Source organism: Micromys minutus (assembly GCF_963924665.1).
Source record: "Micromys minutus genome assembly, chromosome: 10".
Classification (NCBI taxonomy): domain Eukaryota; kingdom Metazoa; phylum Chordata; class Mammalia; order Rodentia; family Muridae; genus Micromys; species Micromys minutus.
The window spans coordinates 46240462-46267999 of record NC_137979.1 but is presented as its reverse complement, the minus strand read 5'-3'; the positions used below and the strand labels follow the sequence as shown (position 1 = coordinate 46267999).

The 27538-nt window shown below is 40.9% G+C and overlaps 4 protein-coding genes across 7 annotated transcripts in view; all 4 read left to right on the top strand.

Moving 5' to 3' along the window:
• LOC308426023 (uncharacterized protein) overlaps positions 1-18793 on the top strand; it is a gene marked incomplete at both ends in the record, with an annotated part of 34115 nt that extends 15322 nt beyond the window's left edge. For all 4 annotated transcript variants that reach the window (XM_080923733.1, XM_080923732.1, XM_080923731.1 and 1 more), the window contains one exon: positions 18350-18793. In XM_080923733.1, the coding sequence (XP_080779859.1) occupies positions 18350-18793 (444 nt within the window). The remainder of the gene's footprint in view (positions 1-18349) is intronic.
• LOC308426247 (uncharacterized protein) lies at positions 707-7940 on the top strand (the record flags this gene model as incomplete). Its single annotated transcript, XM_080924004.1, has 2 exons — positions 707-1082; positions 7540-7940. The coding sequence occupies 2 exons, from the start codon at positions 707-709 to the stop codon at positions 7938-7940; spliced, it is 777 nt and encodes a 258-aa protein (XP_080780130.1).
• On the top strand, positions 11739-12185 carry LOC308426033 (keratin-associated protein 9-3-like; the record flags this gene model as incomplete). The annotated part of the gene is made up of 1 exon (XM_080923742.1): positions 11739-12185. The coding sequence occupies one exon, from the start codon at positions 11739-11741 to the stop codon at positions 12183-12185; it is 447 nt and encodes a 148-aa protein (XP_080779868.1).
• Positions 18794-26213: 7420 nt separating the features above from the next.
• On the top strand, positions 26214-26750 carry LOC308426032 (uncharacterized protein; the record flags this gene model as incomplete). Its single annotated transcript, XM_080923741.1, has 1 exon — positions 26214-26750. One exon carries the CDS (start codon positions 26214-26216, stop codon positions 26748-26750), a length of 537 nt encoding a protein of 178 aa, XP_080779867.1.
• Positions 26751-27538: the final 788 nt, after the last annotated feature.

Genomic DNA, 27538 nt, shown 5'->3' with positions numbered 1-27538 from the left:
CAATATCGTGGCACATAACTGGGAGCTGAGTATGAAGAATGAATCAATACAATCATTTAGCTAAGCATGAGGTTTGACACAGATAGCATTCGGCAACACTAAGTAAGGGTAGTAAACAATGGAATTCCCTTCGGCTTACAAAAGTAAGAACCTGAAAATCAGTGACTGTGTATCCAAGGCTACTGAAGTTACAAGCCTACTGGGATGTGTTCCTGGAGCTCCCAAGGGAGAAAGAAGTTTCTTATTAAGCTATTTCGACAGATGCTTACGGCATTCTTGCTTTGCTTTGTCTGTAAGGCTGAGCAATGGAGCAGGAACACTATGATGTGTTGAATTCACTTCCAGTGTGACTCAGCAATGCCAACGGCATGGGAGCTCTTCTGTGACATCAAAATGCCACCTGGCAAAACTATGAAGGTAATTGGCGACTTTGAAGTTAGAGCCATTAAGTTCATATTTGAACCATAAATAGCAAAATATAATGAGCAGCCATTAAATAAGGGACATAAATAGTCTTTTACGAGGCCCAGAGAACTTACTAATCCCTTCCAGAAGAAACAAACCCAAAACAAGGAAATAGTCCTCTGTCTTAGGGGTCATCAGCCCTGTGCAGGTATATAAAGGGACCCGACCCAGAGGAGACATCACATCCAAGAACTCCCTACCACTCTCCACTTCTCAACCCCACTCCAGCACAGACACCACCATGACCGGCTCCTGCTGTGGATCCTTCTCCTCCCAGAGCTGTGGAGGCTGCTGCCAGCCCTGCTGCTGCAGGGACCCCTGCTGCTGCCGCCCAGTGTCCTGCCAGACCACAGTGTGTCGCCCTGTGACCTGTGTGCCCCACTACACCAGGCCCATCTGTGAGCCCTGCCGTCGCCCCATCTGCTGTGACCCCTGCAGCCTGCAGCAGGGCTGCTGTCGCCCCATCACCTGCTGCCCCACCTCTTGCACAGCTGTGGTCTGCAGGCCCTGCTGCTGGGCCTCCACCTGCTGCCAGCCCATCTCAGTGCAGGCTCCCTGCTGCAGGCCTCCCTGCTGCCAGCCTGCTCCCTGTCGCATGACCTGCAGGACCTCCCCCTGCAATTCCTGCTGCTGAGCCAACCAACCTTACCATTAAGGACTGTCCTGGTCAGGACATGATTTAAATATACATTGATAGATAGATAGATCTTGCCTTAGTGTGCACATACTTTTTTTCTTGAGAACTCTAATCTTCAAAGTATTTCAACCTATACATACAAGACACCTTTTAGGGCCTCTTACTATAGAGAACAGTGCACCCTCTTTGAACTGTGATCTGTCTAACTCTTCTGTGATATTGCCTGTTTTCTAATAAACTCAACATTCCCAGCATAGAAATCGTGAGTGTTGTGATATTTTCCATTGGTCTCAATCACCAGAGAGGTTCTTTTTCAAGACAAAATTCAGAAAAACCTTAAATTGTTCTGAAAAACAACTTAAGCCTAAGTTGTTCTCTTGGGCTCACTGCAAATGGCATACGACAAGATTGGTGACAGTCAGTCACCATCTGTTCATTATCTAATCCAAATTCCACCCTCTCCAGCTGACCGAGAACCTGCCTGAAGTGACCAGCTTGTTAAGATACTGTGTCCAGGTGACATCTTTATGCCCAGTCTGGTGACTTGTCACTTGAGTAGACACCTGTTGGTACATCATGGAAATCTGCAAAGCTGAAATGGGGGAAGCCCCAAGCTACATCTGCCAAATCATCTCTGCCTTTGAAGAAGAGAAATGGCTAGTAGGTGAAAAATACATTGATTGTTAATGGAGGTCAAATGTAATTATAATTACAGCTGTCAATAAATTAACCCCTGCCCCCAGAGGCCAATTCCAAAAATTCAAACTTGAAGTCAACACTTGTGCTCAGTGTGGTGAAAAAAAATGGAAGAAGCTTATTCATCCTGTTCAAGACCTTATGTCTCCTGTGCTTGATGCCCATGTGACTGCTGTGCTTCTATGTGCTTCAGAGGAGACATTTAGAATGTTACTGACAGTGTCATCTCTTTGGGATATTAAGCCTTCAGTGGCCTTCAGAGACTGCTTACCTTTGGACTCAGAAATTACATGATAATGACATTTTTCAAGTAAATCCATCCCTGTTCATTGGTATGCTTTTATTGTATGATTTCTACAAATGAGGCACTGAGCTCACCACACTGAATATACCGAGAGACCCTGCTTGAAAGAGGATATACTGTATGTAGGGAGACATGTATGAAAACTAAACAAGCTACATACCATAAGCAACATAAATATAAAGAACTTTTTAAAAATCAGCTAAGCAAGGTGGTCTGCTTATAATCCCAGAACTTGGGAGGTTGAAGCAGGAGAATCACCAAAACTTTGAGATTAGCCGAGGCTAGCTAGCAAGGTCCTGTAAGAGAGAGGGATGGAGGAAAGGAGAGAAAGATAAAGAGAAGCCAGGCATGGCGGCACACACCTCTAATCCCAACACCATGAAAATGGAAGTGGGAGGATCAGGAGTTTGAAGCCAATGATAGCTACATGGTTTGAGGTCTGCCTGGATATATGAGAGAGAGGCTGTCATCCTTCCATTTCTGCTCAAAAAGAAGAGAGAGGGAGAGAGACAGAGACAGAGAGAGGGGGAGAGAGAGACAGAGAGAGGGAGAGAGAGAGAGAGACAGAGAGAGAGAGAGAGAGAGAGAGAGAGAGAGAGAGAGAGAGAGAGAAGACTTAAATGGATGAAGATGATAAATACCACACAACTGTCTGTAATATAGTCACATTATAAAAAGTAAAATGTAATTTATGAAGCCATTTTGTAAGATTTTTTCTTAAGTAAGCTATATTTGTTTATGCCTAAATTATAATACTATACAAAATCCAGTCATAGTTGATAATGTTCAATTACTTCTTTAGATTTTATAACTATATAATTTTTAGGTAAGCACATGCTTTTACAATGAATTAATCCAGTATCTAAAAACTATTATTGAGGGAAAGGAGAGGGTAATAGAATTTATATATTATGAAAGTAAGAGAGGGAATTATTTAAATGGGGGAGAGGAGATCCAGGAAGATAGTAATTAAAGCAAATAAGTACATGATAATATCATTAATATTAAAAGTATAGGATATAAATGAAAGTGTCGCAGTGAGGACAATTTTATTGTGTGTATATCAAAAATCAAAATGAAAAATCAAGTGTCTTAAGAAACTGTTACCATGCTGGTGGAAACACTTAATCACTTCCAATTATCTTTCGATTACAAAACCTTACCTTTTTATCAATCTCTCATTGAACCTACGGCAGTGTTTTATACTGTTAAAGAATTCTATCCATCCATCCATCTATCCATTTATCCATCCATCCATCCATCCATTCATCCATCCATAACTTTTTGCAGGCAGGTGTACCACTAGATGCAGTAAGATTCTCTGACATTTAAAATTTATAACCAAATTATAAAACATTCAATTTTTCTTTTAACACTTCAAGGTTGTTGCCCAACTGTACAAAACAATCAGCATGTGTATGCTCCAAATTAAGAATTTTTTAATCTGTAAACTATTCATGTCCTATATGTACAATTGTTCTCCCACCTGTTTGAGCAATCAGGAGTTTGAGATCACAAAAATATTTTTTCACACAAAATATATTCACAACAATGTTGTAGAATGGAGTATAATTTGATAACCAAAATATATTGCCCACCATGGTAGGAAGCTTTCTAAATTCTTTATAAGCCTTAAAAAAAGATTATGTTGCTGGGTGATGGGGTTTTCTGTAACGTACAGGTCCATGGCTCTGATTCATACTTGTCCTCTACACTCTGCAGGAGTTAGATTCTTCTGAATAAACACATAGAAAGGGTTTGTTCTTTCCAGGTACACTCATTTCACTTTATGATATTAAGAACTCACCACTAAATACTCATCTTATTTGATGGGTATCCTGTGGTGGCTGCACTGGCCCACATGAAACATGCTGACTTTGTTCTAAATTTAAATTTACTCCAAAATAATGTGACCTGTGTGTTTGTGTGTGTGTGTGTGTGTGTGTGTGTGTGTGTGTGTGTGTGTGTATTCACCTGCATATTTATTTGGGGCATGAACCTTGGGTGTTACTTCTTAGGTGCCATCACCACTGGTTAAGGTAGGCTAGCTGTCCAGGTAGCCCAGGGCATCTGCCTATCTCTTCCTCCCAGTACAGGATTATGATCATATGCTACCACACCTTGCTTTAAACAAACAAGCAAACACATTGGTTCTGGGTGTTTAGTTGAGGTCCCGATGCTTAAAAAGCAAAGCATTTTACTCTGAGATAGTTCCCTTTCCAATAATGTAATCTTTTAAATACATTTTTAGATAGCATCTCACTATACAGTTCAGGCATTCCTCAAACTAGAAATGTTCCTGCTTCTCCATCCTGAATACTGGGACTACAGACCAACAAAGCCATTTGTCTAATAAAGACGAGACACTAAATGTCTGACTCTATTCTTAGTCTTTGGTATTAGCTCATTTAATCCCCATGGAAACCAGATATGCACAATTATATGACCTAAGGACACAAAGCCAGTGAGTGGCACAGCTTCATGTGAGTACTGAGTGTTATTGTATAAGTGGTTTCAGAACACAGCATCTGTCATGCTGCCAATGACAGAGCAAGCACTTGAGTCCTCAAAGCCCTGCATCACGGATAATGGGAACATGAACCATAGGTCCAGTGAGAATGGGCTAGGAAGCCAGGATAAGTATGCTACAGTAACAAAGAGGTCTGAAGAGTTGGCTGAGCCATCCTCAGACTCTCTCCTTGTAGCTCACTATATAAGAAGGAGAAAAGATCCCTGTGGGATGACTGATGAGAAATATGTGTAACAGAAAAATCTGTATTATGAAGTTGCTGTTGTGTGTCTTTAGATTTCAATAATAATTGAAATCTTATTATGAATGTGCACCAAACATACAACTGTTTATTTATGTTGCTGTTTGAAAAGGAAGAGGAGGAGGAGAAGAGGAGAGGAAGGGAAAGGAGGAGAAAAAAAGGGGGAAGAAGAAGAGAAGGAGGAGAGAAAAGAAGGAGGAGGAGGAGAAGCCACATCATATATACAAACAAAGGAAACGTTTTAAAGCATATGAGGCACATTAGCCATAAGACATATTTACATTTCTCCTTCCTCTATTTCTCTGGTTTAACAATATATTCAGCCAATTCACATTCTTTAGGCCATGCTGAGTTTGAACTTGCTGTGTAGCAGAAGATTATCTTGTACTCCAAATCCTCTTGTTTCTGCCTCCCAAGTACTGGGATTATGGCTGTGTACCTATGCCCAGTATATGAGATCAAACCCAGGGCTTTGTGAATGTTAGGCAAGCAGGCTACCAACTGCACTACAGTTTCTTTTAAAATAGTAAAATTATGTTTTAGTTACCACTGAGGTGACTTCGGAGCCTGGAGCCTGGCGCGCGCTCGTGTGTGTGTGTGTGTGTGTGTGTGTGTGTGTGTGTGTGTGTGTGTGTGTGCATGTGGCAGGGGTCATTATAAAATCATCTAGCTACTACCTGGGAAGTTAAAGGAGGGTTTGCAAAGCTGGAAAGTAGAGACCCATCCTGAAGCAGCATATCCAGTGTGTTTTGAGCAGAGCCACAAAACTGTGGGGCAGCCTTTCTGCCTATGTTCCATGCAAGACATATTGGATAACACCTAGGCCACAGGACATCTAGGGTAAGAAACCTTGTATCATTTCTTCTTGATGATAGTCATAGGATATCAAAGAATGGTGGAGAAGATTTCCCCACAGCACAGATAATGTGGCGAGTTAGCCCAGTAAGTTAGTTTTTGCCATAGAAGCATTCCTATCTGAGTTTGGACCTTTAGCCCCAATGTAAAATCTGGGCCCAGTGCGCATCTGTAACCCCAGCTGTGAGGGGAAGTGGAGACCGGTGGATCACTGGAATTAACTGGCCAGAAAACTTGGCTAAACTAATGAGCTAAATTCAAATTCAGGAAAGAGACCCTGTCTCAAAAGAGTAAAATGAAGCACAAGAAGAAAACACTGACGTGGACCTCTGGCTTCCACAAGTGCACATGCACACATATCCACGCATGTGCAATGTACTCACACGCACATATCAACACATACACAGAAAAACCATGTTTCCAGTTAGGCATGATAGTACACATATGGAATCCAGCCTTTGGGCAGCTGGAGAGGGAGGATCATAAATTCACGGCCAGCCTGGGATACACAGTGAGTCCCGGCCTCAAACAAGCAACCAAAAAAAATTAGGATTTAGAAATAAAATATAGTCTCCTGTGACCACAGGCATCAGCGATATGTGCACCCTGAACTAGAGAGAAGAATGATGCTCAGTGACCTTAGATGATTTCATTCAGTACACACATGGTTGATAAAAATAAACTTGGGAGGACAAGAGAGATCGCTGGATATTTCTAAGAGTACTTGCTACTGACAAAAGACTGAGGTTCAATTCCCAGCATCCATTTAGTGATTCTCAGCTATTGGTAACTCCAGGTTGAGAGTATCCAATGCCCTCTTTTGACCTCTTAGGGAACGAGACATATATATAGTATATATACATACATACAGTATATATACATATATATAGTGTATATATATATATATATATATATATATATATACACATACATACATATAGGCAAAACACCCAGGCATATAAAATAAAATAAAAACATCTAAAATACGTTTAAATTTTCTGTATTTAAGCTGTTGCTCTAAGAAATCTGTATTATCTTGTCCCAAAATGGTAAACAAATGTATTACGAACAATTCCATTTAAAAATGTGCCTCATGCCTGTTTGGTTTACAGACACATGCTTCCGGGGTAGCCATTAAGGGAGAAGAATCCAGTCAATAATCTATATACCTCATTCTTTGTTATACATAATTATGTTAACAGCAAAGTGCTTTTGTGGCCATTTAATTCAGGTTATTTTAATATTGATAGTTGAAATGAGTCCAAGAGATAGTAGAAGGGTCTGGGGGAGAATGGTCAACAGGAAAAGACACAGTCAAATAAGAGAGAAAGTCCTGGGGTTCCATTACACAAAGGATGACTTCAGCTAACATTGTCCCATAATGAAAATGAAGAGACAGAACAGGGAATGTCTTCATCATTTCGGAGTGATAAATGTCTTAGATTATGGTAACCTGCCTCCAGAACTGATCAATGCATGATTGATAAGTATACCACAATATCACATTCCACTCCATAAAACCTCAACTTCTCTGTCAAATAACACTCTGTCTCCTCATGGCTGTAATTTTCAAGTTTTCACAATGAACAGTGAGTGTAAGGTGTTCATATTTAGCCATGCAATGAGAATCATTCAATGAGGGCAACCAATGACTCAACCATTACTCAAACAGACATTGGGTTAATTAGTCGAGAGATAAACAAGAGGGGTCATCAGCCCTGTGCAGGTATATAAAGGGACCCGACCCAGAGGAGACATCACATCCAAGAACTCCCTACCACTCTCCACTTCTCAACCCCACTCCAGCACAGACACCACCATGACCGGCTCCTGCTGTGGATCCTTCTCCTCCCAGAGCTGTGGAGGCTGCTGCCAGCCCTGCTGCTGCAGAGACCCCTGCTGCTGCCGCCCAGTGTCCTGCCAGACCACAGTGTGTCGCCCTGTGACCTGTGTGCCCCACTGCACCAGGCCCATCTGTGAGCCCTGCCGCCGCCCCATCTGCTGTGACCCCTGCAGCCTGCAGCAGGGCTGCTGTCGCCCCATCACCTGCTGCCCCACCTCTTGCACAGCTGTGGTCTGCAGGCCCTGCTGCTGGGCCTCCACCTGCTGCCAGCCCATCTCAGTGCAGGCTCCCTGCTGCAGGCCTCCCTGCTGCCAGCCTGCTCCCTGTCGCATGACCTGCAGGACCTCCCCCTGCAATTCCTGCTGCTAAACAGTGAGCTGAGCACCTGGGGCAAGCACCTGGGGCAAGAGCCATTCTTCAGAAACAGCCATGCTCCAGTTTCTCTGTGTAAACGCCTCCCCTGAGCCATTGATACCCTAAACCAACCAGCTTGTGAATGGAGGCCCGGAAAACGTGTGCAAGTCTTTATATCTTCATAGCTGTCAGTGTCCTTCTTTCTATCTTGGGTCTAAAGTCTTGAAACATGCTTATTTCTAAATAAATTTCTCTTCTTGGGCCTCACAAAGCATTGCTTTGATTGTTCTTATTTGTAACTTTTAAAATATCTTTAATTTATTCTTTGAGCACTGGCTACACTTGCACAACTTACGTTAATCACATCTGTCTTGCACACTCAACTCTTCAACTCCTTCCAGATCTTTCTCCCCTCCCTACCAATCACGGCGCTCTCACAGCTTCATACCCCTTTTTTGTTAGCCCTCCGAGTCAAATTCATGGTATAGAGCCATCCACTGGAACATGGACAACCTACCAGAAGAAAGGAGTCTGTTTATCCATGCTCTTCCCTTAGTTAGGTCTCAAAAGATGTTAATTCTTTACCACCTGCAAGTCACAGACTGCACAGACTATGAGAAACATTCACTTGAGGTTTTAAAATTTTCCCTCAAAAATCACTCAAGGCCCCACCCCCAAATGAAAGGCTGTATGAAATCAATGACTATGGAGAGAGGGAGAAATGAATCTTCCCCATTGATAAGCCCTCTAATTGGTTATCCAGTACCAAGTGGTCAGCTCTAAGATTTATATACAAGAAAAACATTAAGCTGCATTTGTGTATTTAGACGTGTCTATACATGCATAATGAGTCATATCTACCTTGACACAATCACATAGGCAAATATGAGAAATAGAAGAATACATATTGTATAGAATCTGCGAAGACATTAGTATTGTTTAGAAAAAAAATAAGGAAGTTTGAGAATATTAGTATCTTACGAGTTAATATCTTGTTGCCCAGACTAGAAGGAAAGTGATGTTCTCATCCATGGAAACAGTATGAGGAGAGGAATTGGGGGGGGGGAGTACCTCAAGAATTATTTATACATCTTGGCTAGAGTGCTGCATACATGAAGAGCAACAGAGGAAGGACTAATTAGAGAATTCAAGTGCTTTGCCTATCAGCCAACCAAGTCTATAAGTAAGCTCTAAGGAGCTTTTTAAAGTCTTGGGTCCATACATGGCATGATAGGTCGGGGCTGGGATAGTCTATGATGTTTCTTATAAAGACAAGGGAGATGTCTCAGTCAGCAAAGCGCTTGCCATGCAAGAATAAAGAGAGAAGTTCAACCCCCAGGGCCTATGGAAGAAGTCGGACATGGCAGCACAGGTTTGTAATTCCCCAGTATGGAGGGTAGACTTGGCTTAATCATGAAGCCCCAGGTTCCCAAGAAGGACTCTATATCAAAAATATGAATAAAAATTAAATAAAAATAGGCAGTTCCTGAGGATGACACGCAAGGTTGAGTTTTGGGTTCCATATGCACGCATATACACAAAACCCTGAACACATTTGTACACCCCCACACAAGCACACAGACACACACACAGAGGAATTCACAATGAAGATGACACAGATAACCAGAAGGTCCATTAAGTTCAAAGTGAGAAATAAGAAATAACTAGAAAGTAAATGTGACTAATTTCAATTCTGGGCTAAAAATGCTCAAAGGGGTTTATAACATAGTTATACATCCTTGCTGTGTATTTCACATTTTTACTCCATAGATTATCCTACCCAACACCTCACATTTATATTTGTGAACTAAAATCTATTTAAAATAAAAGCAATACATAGAAGAGTTTTTCTGATATTTGGCAAGCCTGGAAATCAGCAGACTAGAAAATAGAAAGAACTGGTAAGGGACAGAAGACGGCCTTTCAAAGCCAGCTCTTTTCTGTGTGAGTATAGGCGCTCATTTAACTTCTGTGAATCTATCTGATTTCAGATAACAGTGTTCTCCAAACAACTGATGCTGAGGGAAAATGAGAAGTCACTCCTACCAGCACACCGATGTTCCGGTCTAGAATTTTTGAGAATGAATGGTTTCGTGTTTAATTCATTTCTTTAACGAATTAACACCATTGATACCTAACTGCTTTCTGCACCCAAGCAAAATGAGAGGGATATTTCTACTCTTTTTCATAACCCTTTAGTGTGCTGTGCATAGGAAATCAAAACAAGCTTTTGATACTTCTAATGAAAACATATTGGTTTCTGCACCTAAACCTGAAGTGGTCAGAAAGATGACTTATTAGTTTTTCTTCGCATTACTCAATGGTTACATGTAACCATTTTCAACTTCACGCCTATAGCCATGGTTACCAGACAGCATTCGTTTTACTGAAACTGGCATACATGCTATTCCAGTGTAATCTGAGCGCTGTTTGGACAGAATTCCTATCTGTTAAAAGCCAACTTTGTATTTCTATCCACATGCACGGGGTCAGAAACCTCACCACAGGCAGCAAAACCGAAGTCTGATCCCTACATGTGTTCCCTGACCCTCACCTCACCCTAAACACATAGCGGAAGTAAATATCACATTGCCTTCTGTTGGCTACCAGGAGTTGGTTAACCTTTTGTTCTCTAGGATTAAACTTAAGATTTGCATTTGTAACTACTACCACATATTGGTGAACCACTTTCAATCTCCCTTACAGACATTTTGAAGTGGAAAACAATAGTATTTTTTGTTACTCCTTTTGTCTCCTTGGCTCCTCTTTATAAATTGACATGTCATCTTTGATTCAGTACCCTCTCTGCCAGGACACATGGTGCAATAACATAAAATGACACAAATAAAAAATCAAACCCTGACTTTGGGAGATGCTGTCCAGATGATTCACATAGCATCAATTTTTAACTCTTATAAAGATATATATGTTTCACTTGAAGGTTTTGTGGGTGTTTATCCCACTTACTAATTAGAAATTTTAGCCTCTTCTTTAAATTGAATTGACACGTAATAGAGTTTGTTCCACATACTCTCCTGAGTGAAAATGTTTTCTCAAATATTAAAGACTTGAGTATAGAAGAATAAATAAAAAATATTATATATACATACATACATATACATACACACACATATATATGTATATATGTGTATATATATGTGTGTATATACATATATACATATATGTGTGTGTATATACATATATACATATATATGTGTGTGTGTGTGTGTATATATATATATATATATATATATATATATATATATATATATATACATATATATATATATGGAGGGATCTGCCAAATACCTGCTAATGTATCACTTTCTGTGCAACCATGTAGAAACTGTGATTGTACTGATGAAATAAAACTAGAAGCATAAAGACAGTCTTCTTGAAGGACAACTCAAGGTCAACAACTCTTTCCTGCATACTTAAGATTTGGTGAGTATATCTCCATAATTATAATTACCATGAGAGTCACCTTGTCAGGTGTTGTGACCACAAACACAAAACTGAGTCTAAGACTCAAGTGGAAATCACGACTCTGTTTGGACTTAAGCATTTAACATGTCTACCTCAAATGAACATATATGATGACCATTAGCTGAGCAACAAAGACCCACCCACTTACACATATGTTTAAAGTAACTCAGAGGCCCAGAAAGTCTGGTTTTAAGAGTAACAAGATAAAAATGTTACCTGTCACAGAGGGACTGGCCAAGGCTTATAAAAGGCTCTCTAGGTGGGATAGGCAGCCAGAATTCAGAAACTCCTCTCACATACACAACTCTCAACCCGACACCTGACACCATGGCCTGCTGTGCTACTAGCTTCTGTGGATTTCCCACTTGCTCCACTGGTGGCACCTGTGGCTCCAGCTGCTGCCAGCCCAGCTGCTGCCAGCCTAGCTGCTGCCAGCCCAGCTGCTCCCAGTCCAGCTGCTGTCAGCCCAGCTGCTGTCAACCCAGCTGCTGTCAGCCCAGCTGCTGCCAGTCCAGCTGCTGTGGAACTGGCAGTGGCCAGGAGGGTGGCAGTGGAGCCGTGAGCTGCCGTGTTAGATGGTGCCGCCCTGACTGCCGAGTGGAGGGCACCTGCCTGCCCCCCTGCTGTGTGGTGAGCTGCACACCCCCAACCTGCTGCCAGCTTCACCATGCCCAGGCCTCCTGCTGCCGCCCATCCTACTGTGGACAGTCCTGCTGCCGCCCAGCCTGCTGTTGCTACTGCTGCCCACCCAGCTGCTCTGAGCCCAGCTGTTGAAAACCTTCTGATGAGAGTCTTCTTAGGAAGACAGCACTTCAAAACAAACCATCTTGAACCCTAAAAATAATTCTTCTACATTTCAGTATTGGTAACTCAGCTGTTGTCATGGCTACATAATTTCCCAGGAGGTAAATTCACTTGGGGTAGAAGAACCAATGGGTTTGTTGACTTGAACACAGACAAAAGGCCCATACTGTGAAGAGGGGTCTACAATACATTACCATAATAAATGTTATCAGAACTACTTTAATAGTCAATTGGGATTTGTATTTAATAAAATGTATTTTCTCTCTTCAATGGTAAAAACTCACTGTCAATGCTTTCATTTCTTTGGAATATTTTAATAATTTGGAATTTTTTTCAAAGTCTCAATAAGCCACTATAGGTTTTTACCCTTTAACTATGGTTGTTCTTTTAATAATTCTCTTTCTTTGATTCCCCCTAAATGTACCATTATTTCTGCAACTGAAATATATCACCAGAAAACACAGCAATAATTAAGACACTCACCTGAACCAAGTGGCCCCTGTGTGTTCCAAAGTCGGTTTTACAAAGAGGAAGTTTGTGTCATTTTGGTGTCTGAGGCATTGTCAAACCTCTCTAGTCACTCAAATGTGAGTGTACGGATGATTATCTCAAGCATCAAAGGGATACTAAGGTGTAATGCAGAATGAAAGACCATAAAACCTGGCTGGCAAAATAATAGCGTAAGATGTTTCTAGCCGTGGCTACAATGATCCATGACCCCTTGAGTAAGTCACTGCACTTGCCTGAGCAGCTATTTCTCATCTCCCTTTCATGGAGAGATATGTAGATCATCTAATAAACAGTATCACGCTGCCATTATTCTCAGCCATCCACAGAGAAAAAGCACTCGGTGATCCAATAATTTTACGAGCTTTATCGCTGTCCTGGTTAGCTTGTATTGTCAGTTTCATGCAATCTAGAGTCACCTGGGAAGAGAGAGCCTCAACTGAAGAAATGTCTTGCTCAGATTGGCCTATGGATGCGCGTACAAAGAATCCCCTTGATTTTTGATTGACGTAAGAGGATTCAGCCCACTGTGGGCACTACCATACCTAGACAGCTGTGTAAAAATGCAAGCTGAACGAGGTGGAGATCCCACCAAAAGTGTATGAAGAATCCCTTTTTCCTTCTTCCTCACCAGCACTTGTCAGTTATTTTCTTGATCTTAGGCATTCTGAGTGGGGAGAGATGAAGGACCCAAGTAGTTTTCATTTGCATTTCCCTAATTTCTACTGATGCTGTGTACTTTCATAGTTATTTCTTAGCCAACTTAAATTCTATTTTCGAGAACCCCCCCCCCCATCAGATCTGTAGTCCATTTTTAACTGCATCCTGTGATTCCTTGGTTCTTTGTCTTTTGGGTTCTTTGTATATTGTGGGTGTTAGTCCTAGATAGGTACAAGCTCTCAAGCTCTCACCCCTAGGTGAGGAGCTATAATAGGCATTCAATAGCTCCTGACAGAGACAGAAACAGTTTTCTCGGGGACAGCTGTCACCCGATCCCAAGTGGTCAGCATGTACACGTGTGCATACCAGCAACACTAAAGAGACTTAAATTAGTAGAAGATATATTATTTTTAATATTTTTATAATTATGTTTTTGAGAGGGAGTCTGGCATGAGAGGAGTTGGAGGGGACAAGGAGTGGAAATGATATTAGTATAATACTACAATGCTCATATATAAAAATTTTCAAAACCTAAAAAATACACTTAAATAAAAAGTACAGCCAAGGACCAAATAAATAAATAAAGCTAGCTAAGCATAAGCCAAGGAGCTAGCCATAAGCAAACTGGCTTTGTTCCTCCATGATTCTGCTTCAGTTCCTGCCCTGACTTCCCTTGGTGCAAAACAGTGACTTAGCAGTAGAAACTGAAATAAAACCCTTTGCTTCCATACATTGTTCTTGGTCAGAATGTTTTCTAGTAGTAACAACAAATCAAATCAGGACAGTTGCCATCTTGAAGACTTTATAAGAAGTTGCTTTAGAACTTTAACAAGGTCATGCTGTCCTGCAAGAAGACCACTCTACCTAGCCGTTGTGCCAAAACTGAGTAAGCAGGATGTTTGCTGTTCTTATCTTACTTGGTAACATCTTGTAACTAGTGTTCCTAGATATGTACTTTGGAAAATGATGAAAGAAAGTATCAGTCTACCAATCTGTAATTTTGTACCTATACAATCCTCTCAAGTTCAGTGGGGCAGAATACAGAACACAGTCTTGGTGACTTCCTGTCACCATTCTGTCCCTAATCTTTAAATCATCTTCTAGAGCAACACAAGCATGAAACAGAAGATACATAATGGAGTTTCCATTCCACGGGATAAAAATCTTTAGTCATAAAAGTCAACAAGATGAACTACAAGTCAAGATTAGCAGGGTACAGCAAGTGATTGCTTAAAGGTTGTAGGGTATTCTTCCGAGGTGGTAGAAAACACTTTTGACATCAGACACTAACTGCACCATGAGGCTGAGAAGATAGCATAGCAGGTGAGAGTGTTCGCTGTAGGAGGAAGAAAACCTGAGTTCAATTTCCCAGCACCCACATGAAAAACCAGGCAAAGCTGTGCCTGCGGTAAGCCCAGCACTGAGGGAGTTGAGACAGGAGGATCCCAGGAGCATTCTAGCCATCCGTCTTAGTCAACATGGGAGAGCTTCGGATTCACTGAGAGATTTTGTCTCAGGCAATAAAGATGGGGGAGCCATCAAGATGGTTCAGTGTCATGAAAATCTGGCCACCTGAGTGACATCTCAGAACCCATGTAAAGACAGAAGGAAAGAACAGACTCTACGACATTGTTCTCTTACCACTACTTGCACCTCATGCCATGTGCACAGCTCCGCACACACACACTAATAATAATAAATAACATGTAGGAGAAGAAACGAAGGAGAAGGAGGAAAGGAAGATGAGAAGGAGAAAGATAGAAGGAGCTAAATACAGAATAAATGAAGAGTCCTCATATCACCATCTGGCCTTCCCCATAGACACATGCCTAGGTGTGTGCACCCTAGGGCTCATGTGTACCACACAACACTCACATGTACAAAAACGCACTTAGTGTCACTTTGTTGTACACATTTAAATGGCTCTTTCCTATTATATGAATTTTCCCTCAATCTACTAAAAAGAGGTGAGGCCTCCCTAGCACAACTTTATAACAACCAGGAAAACACCACCTTGACATCAGCACACTCAAAGAGCACAGCTTATTGGACCGACAGTACATTGGCATGAAGAATGAAATGTTCCTTCTGTGTGAACACAGCCCCACACCCAGAAACAACCTGGACATCTGTGCTCAATGAGCTTAACAGCATGGTCAACATCCCAGATCCTAACATACAGGTCTCTTGACTCCCAACTGGACTAAAAGGTCAAGGGTTGAGTTATCTTTCACGTAGAAGAACTTCAACTCAGAGGCATCAAAAGGATATAGATTGGTATTTGGAAAACTCAATGAAGGCATTATTACTTGATTAAGGCTGGAGAATTGGGGTGAGAGGGAGTCCTTGAGGCTTATTTGTTGCCCAGTTGAGGTCACTGGGCTGGATTACAAAGCACAGAAGCATAGATGCCCTAGCCAAGGATGTTTTGAGTGCTTTCTGTTTAAGATAGCATAGTCCTGGTTCTGGGGGTTTCTCTGGCTTTGTTCATGTTCATTTCAACAGTACTCTGAGCCAATCTGATCTAATACTGTTTTAGATTTCTGAAGGATGAAGTGTGGTGATTGATGCATCAGCCACATGAGCACAACTTTCTTGCCTAGGGAAAATTCCCTTGTTCTTGTAATGATGTCGTCTGCGCCGTCCAAGATGATGTAGTGGAAACTGAAGAGAATAAGAATAATGTTTATGACATCATAGTCCAGACACCTGCGTTTCCCTTTAGACCATAGACACAAGTTCCTGGTATCCAAAAAGAATAGAAAATCTACAAAGAGAAACATTGTGAATATTTTTAATCCTTTGATTTCCTTGGAAATCAAATCAGAAGAAACAGACTCTAGTGGTTAAAAAAAAAAAAAAAAAAAAAAAAAACAAAGAAGTCTAGTTACATCCCATGTTCTTGATTTTATTTAAGGCTAGTAAGGAAATGCTTGGACTCAGTTTCACCTTGTGACAGAGGAGAGCTCTCAAAATTTGACAGATTTTCAACCTTTTTACTATATTAATTGTGGGTGTATCCACAGGTGCAGAGATCCGGTAGGAGTTGGTTCCTCCTCCCACCACATGGGTACCAGGGAAAAAACTCAGGTCATCAGGCTTGGTAGCATGCTCTTTTATCTGCTGAGCCAGCTCACCTTGAGCATTGTGTTTTGTTGTTAGTAATTACCTGAGTCCATAATCATGAAAGTTGAGTTAAGCCTTGTACTGTTAAAAATGGTGCCAAGTAGAAAAGTCCAGAAACAATGATGGCCAGGCACAATGCCATTATCTCTGGGGCTTTTATCAACAATGCCGAGTGAGATCTTAAATACCTGAGATCAGTATCTTTAGTACCAAGTATCCTGCTGAATTTGAATTTCAGTATGAATTAAATAGTCCCTGAGATTGTTATCAGACACCTGTGCATTTCTACCTAGAGTGAAAAGGTACAAAAAAAAAAAAAAAAAAAAAAAAAAAAAAAAAAAAAAGCTGAGGGGATAGTTTGTGTGTAGAGGGCTCAACACACAGGTTTGATTGTGCAGAATACACACGAAAGCCCAGTGTATCTGTAATCTCAAAACTTCTACAGAGAGATAGGAACAAGAAAACCCCCAGAAACCTGCAGGCCACCTAGGTTGGCCCAGGCAGTGCAGAACAAGAAACCTTGTTTCAAACAAGGAAGAAAGTGAGGACCCACACATGGAGTTGTCTTCTGACCTCCACAGGGCACCGCAGCACATTCATACACTCACTCATGTACATAAATGCAGACACACACATGCATACACACACACACACACACACACACACACACACACACACACACACACAAATGGAAAAAGAAAGCTGAGTTTTATCTGTAATTGGATGGTAGACACTCAGACTTCAGATTTCCTACTTGGTTTTTTTTATGGCTTTGAGAAACTTTTACCTTTGTTTCTTTCTTTCTTCTCTAATACAATACATCCTGCCTACAGTGTCCCCTTCCTCCACTCCTTCCAATGCCCCCTCCCCATCTTCCCTCTCCCTAGATCCAGACTTTCCTCATTTCCCTTCAGGAATAGTGGGCCTCCCAGGAATATCAACCAAAGATGATATAACAAGTTACAATCAGACTAGGCACAAAGCTTCATATCAGGGCTGGGCAAGGCAACCCAACAGCAGGAAACGAGTCCCAAGGGCAACCAAAAGAGTCAGAGACACCCCCCAACTCCCACTGTTAAAAGTCCCACAAAAACACCAAGCTCATTGGTTAGTGGCCCAGTTTCTTTCCCTGTATTATGACAGCAACAATAGAGCCACCCTTAGGATTGCTGTGGAAAATGAAGTGGGTTGATACAAGATACAGACAGTTGTCTAGGTACATAATAAGTGCTCAACAATCACTGGTGATAACAAACCATTCACGTTTCCCGGGTGCATCTTTCCTGTCCAAGTGAACCCACCTTTGCTTCCCGGTCAAAAGAAACAGGTAAAGTTACTAAACTCCCATGTGAGATCCAAGACGCAATTACAAGGGTCAACACTGAGTAATTTTTTTGACTCTCCTTAAATGGGAGCAGCATTTGTCAATTAGTCGTTAGCAGTAGGAAAATTATAGCGACTGTGGGTGATCCAGGCTCATGTTTCCAATGAACGCTAATGACTACTTCACCATAGTCAAGAAGCCTAATTGAAAACCAAATGAAATCAACTTTTTACAGGCTTAAGTCTGAACAAGTAACTCAGGAACAAACAATTACCATTGAGAGGAAAATTACATAAACATAAACAAGGAAGACACTTTGGAAATTAGGGAAACAGCAGCCAGCCAAGGATTATAAAAAGACTGAAGTGGCAGTCACCACCCAAATTCAAAAACCTTCTCTAAGCAAACGAACCTTCAGCACAGAGCAACTTCTGACACCATGGCCTGTTGTGCTACTAGCTTCTGTGGATTTCCCACTTGCTCCACTGGTGGCACCTGTGGCTCCAGCTGTGGCCAGCCCAGCTGCTGCCAATCCAGTTGCTGCCAGCCCAGCTGCTGTCAGTCCAGCTGCTGTCAACCCAGCTGCTGTCAGCCCAGCTGTTTCCAGCCCAGCTGCTGCCAGCCCAGCTGTTGCCAGCCCAGCTGCTGCCAGCCCAGCTGTTGCCAGCCCAGCTGCTGCCAACCCAGCTGCTGTGGAACTGGCAGTGGCCAGGAGGGTGGCAGTGGAGCTGTGAGCTGCCGTGTTAGATGGTGCCGCCCTGACTGCCGAGTGGAGGGCACCTGCCTGCCCCCCTGCTGTGTGGTGAGCTGCACACCCCCAACCTGCTGCCAGCTGCACCATGCCCAGGCCTCCTGCTGCCGCCCATCCTACTGTGGACAGTCCTGCTGCCGCCCAGCCTGCTGTTGCTACTGCTGCCCACCCAGCTGCTCTGAGTCCAACTGCTGTGAGCCTACCTGTTAAGACCCAGGTTGCTGATCCCTAAAAGATCAGCTTTCAACTCCTGGGTCTTTACCAGGTTCTTGATCTTTGATATGGCTTGTGTTTTGGGGGCACAAATACTTGGCTTCACAAAACATTTTGTTCATCTAATAGAGGGAAGGTTTTGATATCCTTTATGAACATAAGAAAATATAAAGTTGATCCCCAAATGAGAAAATCCATTTACTTTGGGATTGTTCCTATTTTCCAAGGCTTGGTGCTGTCAAGGTGCTGTCAAAATGCTAAGTTATTTTTCATTCTTCTTCCACTGTTCTGTAAATTACTCATAAAATAAGGCTAATGCATCAAAATAATAAATTTTATCTTTTGTCATATCAAAACTTGTTTCTTCTTATTTACTGTGTAAATAATAGATACTTCATGGGCATCCATAAAAAAGATTTCTGCGTTTGAGTCTATACATTTACCTATTTTGTATGGCTAATGGGTCATGTAAGTAGAGCTCGGATGCAGTCTCTCCTTTCACCTTATGGTTCTGAGGATTGAACTCGGCTTATCAGGTTTAGACTCAAGTGCCTTTACCCACTGAGCTACCTCATCAGCCCTGCTTTTTATGCACTTCTTCTCATATATACCTTGTTAGGAAATAGAATGTGTTCAAAAAGTAGTTAGACCACATAAAAAGCTAAAGCATTGTCATGGTCTTGTTTTATTTTGTTGCTGTTGTGAACCACTGTGTCTGAAAACACAGGGAGCAAAGAGGTTGTTTGGCTTATACTTCCAGAACACAGTTCACCACTGAAGAAAGTCAAGGCAGAAATTCCAGAGTCAGGAACTTAGTGCCTTTTTCTCTAGCTCATTTGCAGGATCATTTTTAGCTAGCTGCCTTATAAAACCAGGACCACTGTATAGGAATGGTGCTGCCCACAGTGGGCTTAGCCCCCTCAATCAATTAATAATCAGCACAGTCCCTTGTAGGCTAAAGTGATAGAGATACCCTTTCATGCTATCGTAGGCTGGATCCTGTTGACAGCTATCACTAACTAGAACACCAGAACATTCTTCATCACCAAATGCTTTTATATCTAGGTGCACAGAAGCCAGAATTGCTGAGTAAAGAACATAAATGTGGCTTTCTTTATATCCACTAGATAAAGATGTTATGTCAAGTGATCTAAAACAGTGGTCGCTAATAAACAGCTCATTTCCATTTACTTAAAGTCTTGACGGACTGAACAAGATGGGCATCAGGAAGTCCATCCTCTCCCAAGAACAAACTCACAAGCAGGTGGAGATTTTAAAACTCTTTTTTCCAGTTGCCAAACAGAAAGTAATAATTACCACGTTTTTGCTCCATGTTTAAAATTAAGACATATTCTTTAGTTTTCGATGCTTGCTTAATAGAAAAACACATATTTGTTATATACAAATGTGTTTTATGTAATATTCATATAAATACATTTTATATAGTTAAGCATAAGTATCAGGAAATGCTTCATAAATCTAGACAGCTCTTCAGACTAATATAAACTTAGACATGGAACTGGATGGTGTAGAAGATGATAAATAGACAGATAGATACATATATACATAAACATATACATAGATAGATAGAAATAATATCACCAAGTCATCAGTATGGCTCAGTGGGTGAAAGTGCTGTGACCAAGATGAAAACTTGAATTTTATTCTTGATTCCTACACTAATGGAAGGAAAAGAACTCCTTCCCTCAAGTTGTCTTCTTACTACCACGTGAGCCCTGTGACACACAGACCAACACACACACACACACACACACACACACACACAAGATTAGTGTGAATTATTAGATGAGGATTGTTTCAGGTTAGATTATAACTTATACATTCAAAGACAAACAAAATCCAGAAGCTTAGAAGATGTAAATAAAGGAGAAAGCCCATAAGCAAACAGCTCACTTCCTGATGGACTGTCTATACACCTGCTCCAATCCTGAGGTACCTTATAAGGACAGGACAGAAATGAAGGCACAGTCCCTCCTTCTGCCCTTTAAATCTAAGTGAAATCATGTTCGCCACTTAAGCAGCTCATGCTTATAGAAGAAAATAAAACACAATCACACAAGGTTAAGGTACAGTGTAAATTTAATCTTTCATCATTACTACATACCATTTAGTGCTTGGGGTCCTGTTTGTTTAAAAACAGATTCCCACATATCCCTGGATAGCCTCAAATTTACTACATAGCCAAGAAAAATATGTAGCCTTGAATATCTGCTTTTCCTACCTCCACTCTCGAGTGCTATTAAAGGTATATATGTGATACTACAACTGGTTCATTATTGCTCTGGGAATTGGACCCAGGACTTCATCTATGCTAGGCAAGCGCTCCCTCAGATAAGCTATGGCCACAGCCATACAAAGACTGTTAGTCATTCTTCAATTATTTTGTTTTGTTTTTATCCCTATGGAGGTTATAAATCTTAGAGGAGAAACTACTACTGACAGTTGACTAAACAAGAATAATTTTTAATTGCATTTCAAATATTTGGCCTTATACCTACAGATAAGTATAGCTCTCATCCCACATCAAGGAAACTTCCCTTTACAACAGATGAAGATTATTACAGAAAACTATAGTCAAAATGCGGAGAACAAGTGATCTTATGCCCCAGTCCCAAGAGATACATTTACAACACAAGTCCTGCATCTAAGTCTCAGGAATGTTGTGGAAGACGATGTGTGTGGAAAGACAGTGAGGGCCAGAGGACCAGGAAATCTGCTGTAAGGTTGTCACCTAGAAATAACAGGGAATATTGACCACAATATGACCTGAACAAGGATGGACTAATAGACACAAGGGGAAATTCGTATAGCTCCTACCCTAGACAAAGAACTACAGCTAACTAGGGAATGCTAAGAGAAGAAAAATTAGTCTTCCTCAAGGATGAGCGTCTTAATTCGTTATCCAATGCCAAATGGTCAACTCTGAAATCATATACATACAAGCAACTCTAATCAGACTTAGCAGATTGTATCTATAAATTTATGTCCATATCTATGTATATGTTTATGTGTGTATATACATATATGTGTATAATAACAATAATAAGTAAATAAGAAGACACTAATTAGAGAGGGAATAAGGAGTGATGTGTGGCCCAGGAAAATCTGGGGAGTAGGAAAGGAAAGGGAACATTGTGCAATTACATTTAAGTTTTAAAAATACAAATTAAAGAAAAGTTCATAAAATAATTAAATAAACCCTGCTACAGTCAGACTCTGGAATAGGATACAGCTTTCAAAGTGAGTTTGACATTATCAGATCTACAAGAATCTGCAATCAGCTGGTAAATGCTTGCACTCACACACAGGAACCTAACTCTGATTCCCAGCAGCCACGTAAGGAGAAGAGGTGAGTGTGGTCACACACAGCAGCAAGCTCCAGGGTTAGTCACCCTGTCTCAAAGGATAAAAGAGAGAACAGTTGTGGTGTCACCTAGTGTCAACTTCTGGCCTCCACACACGCAAATAAATTGAATAACATAGATACATAATGTGCAGATATAAACACATCTGTGGAGAAATTCCTACAAGCATAAAACCTATCAATAGTGGTAAAAAATGTGAAAATCTGAGGATGGCTCTAACTACAAAGGACACTGAATCAGTAATCCGAAAATCTCCATGGAGGAAAGTCCAGGGACCAGACATGTTCACACGTTAATTCTATCAAACGTACATTAAAAAATTAACAACAATTTCCAAGAAATATCTCAAAACACATTCATTGTTCTACCAATCATGGGGAAAAATAGAAAAAGAAAAAAATAATTTCAAGCCTCACCTATAAAACTAGCATCAGTCTGATCGAAAAGACAGGAAAATCACAGAATAATATTCCTGACCAATATTCATACAACAGTACAACGGTCATCCATCGACTGAACAATAAAAAGATCAAAAAGCATTATTAAATGAGAATTTGCCTTACAATGCAGGGATTGTCCAGCATATAAAAAAATCACTGTAATCTTTCTTTAGCACATAAAGGGGGAGACACATGGTTATCTCAACTGTTGCAAAAACATAATTCACAAGTTTTAAAACTCATCATTTTAAAAACACTCAGTAGGACCTAAGACACGGCTCAGTAGGCAAAAGCTCCCGCTCCCAACCCGGACAACCTGAGCTCAATTCCTGGACTCAATGGCAGAAGACAAGAGCAGACTCCTGCTAGTCTTCCTTGAACCTCCACACGTGCACTAGGGCACACACTCCTGTGCATGCACAAATAAACGAATAGATAATTAAATAAATACATAAGATTTTTTGCTTTAAAACACACTCAAGAATTTAAACTACCTCAGTATAATAAAAGCCCTCAATTAAAAGAATACAATTCACCTCAATCTCAGCAGCAGAAAACAGATAGTGTTTTCCCTTAGCTTGGGAATGAGACAAGAACGCCAACTTGGCTGTGCACTAGAAGTGCGAGCTAGAGAAACTGAACAAAGAAAAGAAACAAATGTCACCAAATTGAAAAAGAAAAGAGTAAAACTAACTTCAGTTACAGATAAGAGGATATTGTACACACACACACACACACACACACACACACACACCTAAAGATTCACACATAAAAGTGCTAAAAATAAAAAGGATTTTATTTTCCATTTTTTTCTTTTCTTTTATTTATTTATTTATTTTTACCATCTCATACAACCCAACTTCAGCTAGGTACATAAACAAAAAAGCTTACTGGAATGCTCGGGATAAGATTGTTCTTGCTGCTGTTGTTGTTGTTTCTTAACAAGTTTTTTTTTTCTCCTTTGAAATTATAATGAACATGGTCACACCACAGGTAAAGTCTGAAGTAGGACAGAGAATGCTCTGAAGGCTGGATCAGACTCCTGTTATCACTAAAAATGGCTGATCCCTAACACTATGTACAAAAATATAAAATGTAAATAAAAATACAAATTAAAAGAAGTATTAAAAGTAATCAGTGGACATAGAAAAAATATCAATGCAAACTTAACATATACACAGGCACACATATGCTCACACACATACACACACACATACTCACACACATGAACTCTCTCACACACATACACAAGCACAAAATGCTCACACACATGCTAACACACATGCATTCTATCACACATACACAACCACACACATGCTCACACACATGCTAACACACACACATGCTAACACACACACATGCTCATACACACAATCTCTCACACACACATACACTAGCACATGTATGCTCACACACACATGTTCACACACACATGAACACACACACACACACACACACACACACACTTGAATACACTAACAGTAAGCAATACAAAAAGGAAAGCTACATGAACACTTACATTTACAATGGCCTCCAAAAGAATAAACCATGAAGGGATCAATTTGACTGAGAAAAATATTTGGACACCAAAATAACAAAAGACAAATTTTAAAAGATACAAATAAGTGGAAAGATATCCAATGACCACAGACTGTAAAACTTGCAGGGTTTTTTGTCTTGTATTTTTATTGCCTCTTCTCTGCCTTTACATTTCAGATGTTATCCCTCTCTTTCAATCCCATCCCCCCCATTGCCTCCATGAAGGTGCTCCCTCTCCCAACCACTCACTCCCACCTCAGCACACTGGCGTCCCCTACACTGGGAAAATGAGCCTTCACTGGACTATAGGCCTCTCCTCCCCTTGGTTCCAGAGAATTTTATTTTCTGCTGCATATGCATCTGGGGCCATGGGTCTCTCCATGCAAACTCGTTGGTTGGTGTTTTAGTCCCTAGGAAACTTGCACTGTTCAAATAAAAATGCTAACAACAGATCTACAGATGTAAGCTAATCTTGAAATCTCCATGGTGCTTCTGTCCTGTTTCCAGGCACCCACACTGAGTGGCTACAGCTGCCTGACCTCCAGCTCCTAGGGTTCCATCTCCTCTAGCCTCCTCGGACGCTTGCACCCCATGTACACACCCACACGCAGACACTTAATTGAAAAATAGGAGTAATCGTTTTTAAAGAACAAAATTGGTTTTGTAAACTTCCTGATTTTAAGGCTTATTTAAAAACTAAAGTAATCAAAACAGTGTGGTATTAACACAAAGACTGGGGTACAATAGGGGGAATAAGACCGGAAGGTTAACATGATTGACATAATATTAAAATATTAACATGAATTTTAATACTCATGCAGTGGGTATTTGCTACAATTGAATTTTTAATTTATGCATGCATAACCCCGAACTTTGTTGAAACTAAAGAGACACACTCGTGTATGCACACACACACACACACACACACACACACACACACATTATTACTTCAAGAAGCAGGAATAAATTAAGAATAAATACCAACTGCTGATGTTGATTATCTCTGGTATACTAGTTTTGAAAAAATATTTATATATGTGTGTGTGTGTACATCTGTGCACACTAGGAAAAGGGGATACCTGTTTTTATTTATATGACTCCATTATTTAAATGATATTAATTGATATATATATGTCATTATATATACATATATATATAAAGACAATGACATAAAATTATATAAAGGCAAAGTTATTAAAAGCTTCAGGTTTTTAATGCATGTATTGGCAATTGCCTTGTTAAATGGTATCCATTGATAGCATGCAATATATATTATATCATTATATATTTGATATATTTGTTTATATACATACTATATATACATATATATACATGTGTTTTGCATATATATACATATATGGGTATACTAGTTTTCTGTGTGTTTATATATATATACATACACACACACTCACAAAGACAGAAAATGAAGTAAAAGGCAAAGTCGTTAAAGGCTTTTGGTTTCGATGCGTGCGTTGATGACCAAAAGGAAGTATCAGAGAGCCTTAGCTTCTTCTAACCTGCACAGTCTGATCCTGGAAAGGCAGACTTTGTTTGGATGCTAATCAGTTCAATAGCTCATGTTTTGATGACACCAATATTAGTCTTACTGAGTCTGAGTAAACTGTTTATGAAATCATGTTTGTCACTGAGTGGCTGCTTAGGAAATAAATTTTCAGTTTGGATAAACTGTCTCTAAGGTTATCAAAGGTCAGCTGAGACAAAGCAAGCCAGGGTAGTATTTGTCATGTGACTTTTCTTGAGGGGTGCTGTTTGGTGATACACCTTCTCTTAGACTAGAGAGAAAAGAGGAAGCACAGTTCCATTTAATTGATCACTGACTATAGCAGATGATGGAAGCACTGTTTATAATTTTCTTGATTACTCAGGTACTGACCAATCATAGACTGACATTGCAGCTTGCGTCAAAGGAAGATGCTAAATGTTAGATGAATACGCAGCTATAGGGAATATATAAAAGGCCAGGTGAGGAAGACACAACTCAAACGCAGAAACTTCTCCTCATAGACCAACCAACTTGACTCCTGACCCAACATGGCCTGCTGCGCTACTAGCTTCTGTGGCTTTCCCACTTGTTCCACTGGTGGCACCTGTGGCTCCAGCTGCTGCCAGCCCAGCTGCTCCCAAGCCAGCTGTTGCCAGCCCACCTGCTCCCAGTCCAGCTGTTGTCAGCCCAGCTGCTCCCAGTCTAGCTGCTGTCAGCCCAGCTGCACCCAGTCCAGCTGTTGTCAGCCCAGCTGCTCTCAGACCAGCTGCTGCCAGCCTACCTGCTGTCAGACCAGCAGCTGTCAGCCCAGCTGCTGTGGAACTGGCAGTGGCCAAGAGGGTGGCAGTGGATCCCTAAGCTGCCGTGTTAGATGGTGCCGCCCAGACTGCCGTGTGGAGGGCACCTGCCTGCCCCCCTGCTGTGTGGTGAGCTGCACACCCCCAACCTGCTGCCAGCTTCACCATGCCCAGGCCTCCTGCTGCCGCCCATCCTACTGTGGACAGTCCTGCTGCCGCCCAGCCTGCTGCTGCCACTGTTGCGAGCCCAGCTGCTCTAAGCCCAGCTGCTCTGAGCCCAGCTGCTAGGAGCCACATTCCTTAGTAGTTAAAAATAAAATGAAAAGCACTGAAGAACTGTGTGGACTGCTAAGGACTTTTTCTGTGTGATGGATGCTAAGTATCTTCATGTTGCTAATCTGTTAGTTGTAGTGGAAGTCTTCATCAGGATCTCCACAGATGTGCTGAAATTGGTGCACTGAACACACGTCTCAATCAGAATGTTCCTGAGACGCTTCATTACTTAAGTGATGCACAGGATGCAGCAATATATCGTTCCAGTGACATGTGGACTTTTTTCCCTAGGTCATGGTTCTTCAGCCATGCTTCCTACTTGAAGAGACGCCCAGTGCTCTCAAATAAAGCGTTTTATGCACAAGTGAATAGGTTTCTGTTCATCTTCTAATTTTAAGCTGTGTGTGTATAGATGATCGTAACCTTCGGGTATAGACACATAATCTAAGGCAAAATGATTTGATGAAAATTAACTTATGCTTAAATTGTCTGCTAATAAAAGTGTTCTGTGCATTAAATAATCTTCCTGGTTATTTAAATGTGTGACTGTTTTATTAAAATAGACCCAGACCAATAGAGTCCCCTGCGTGGACTTTTTATACCAACTCTAACCTTGTCTCATTTACTACAGTAGATGGTTTTTCTTTGTCCATGCACAACATAAAGAAACTGGCTTATCTACTAACTAGATTGGAAAATATCTGCCAGTAATATTTCCAATACAACTTGGGTTTAATTCCTACCACGTGGCCTAACTCCATTCCACTAATCTCCACCTGTGTAAGCTTCAACTCTCAAGATTC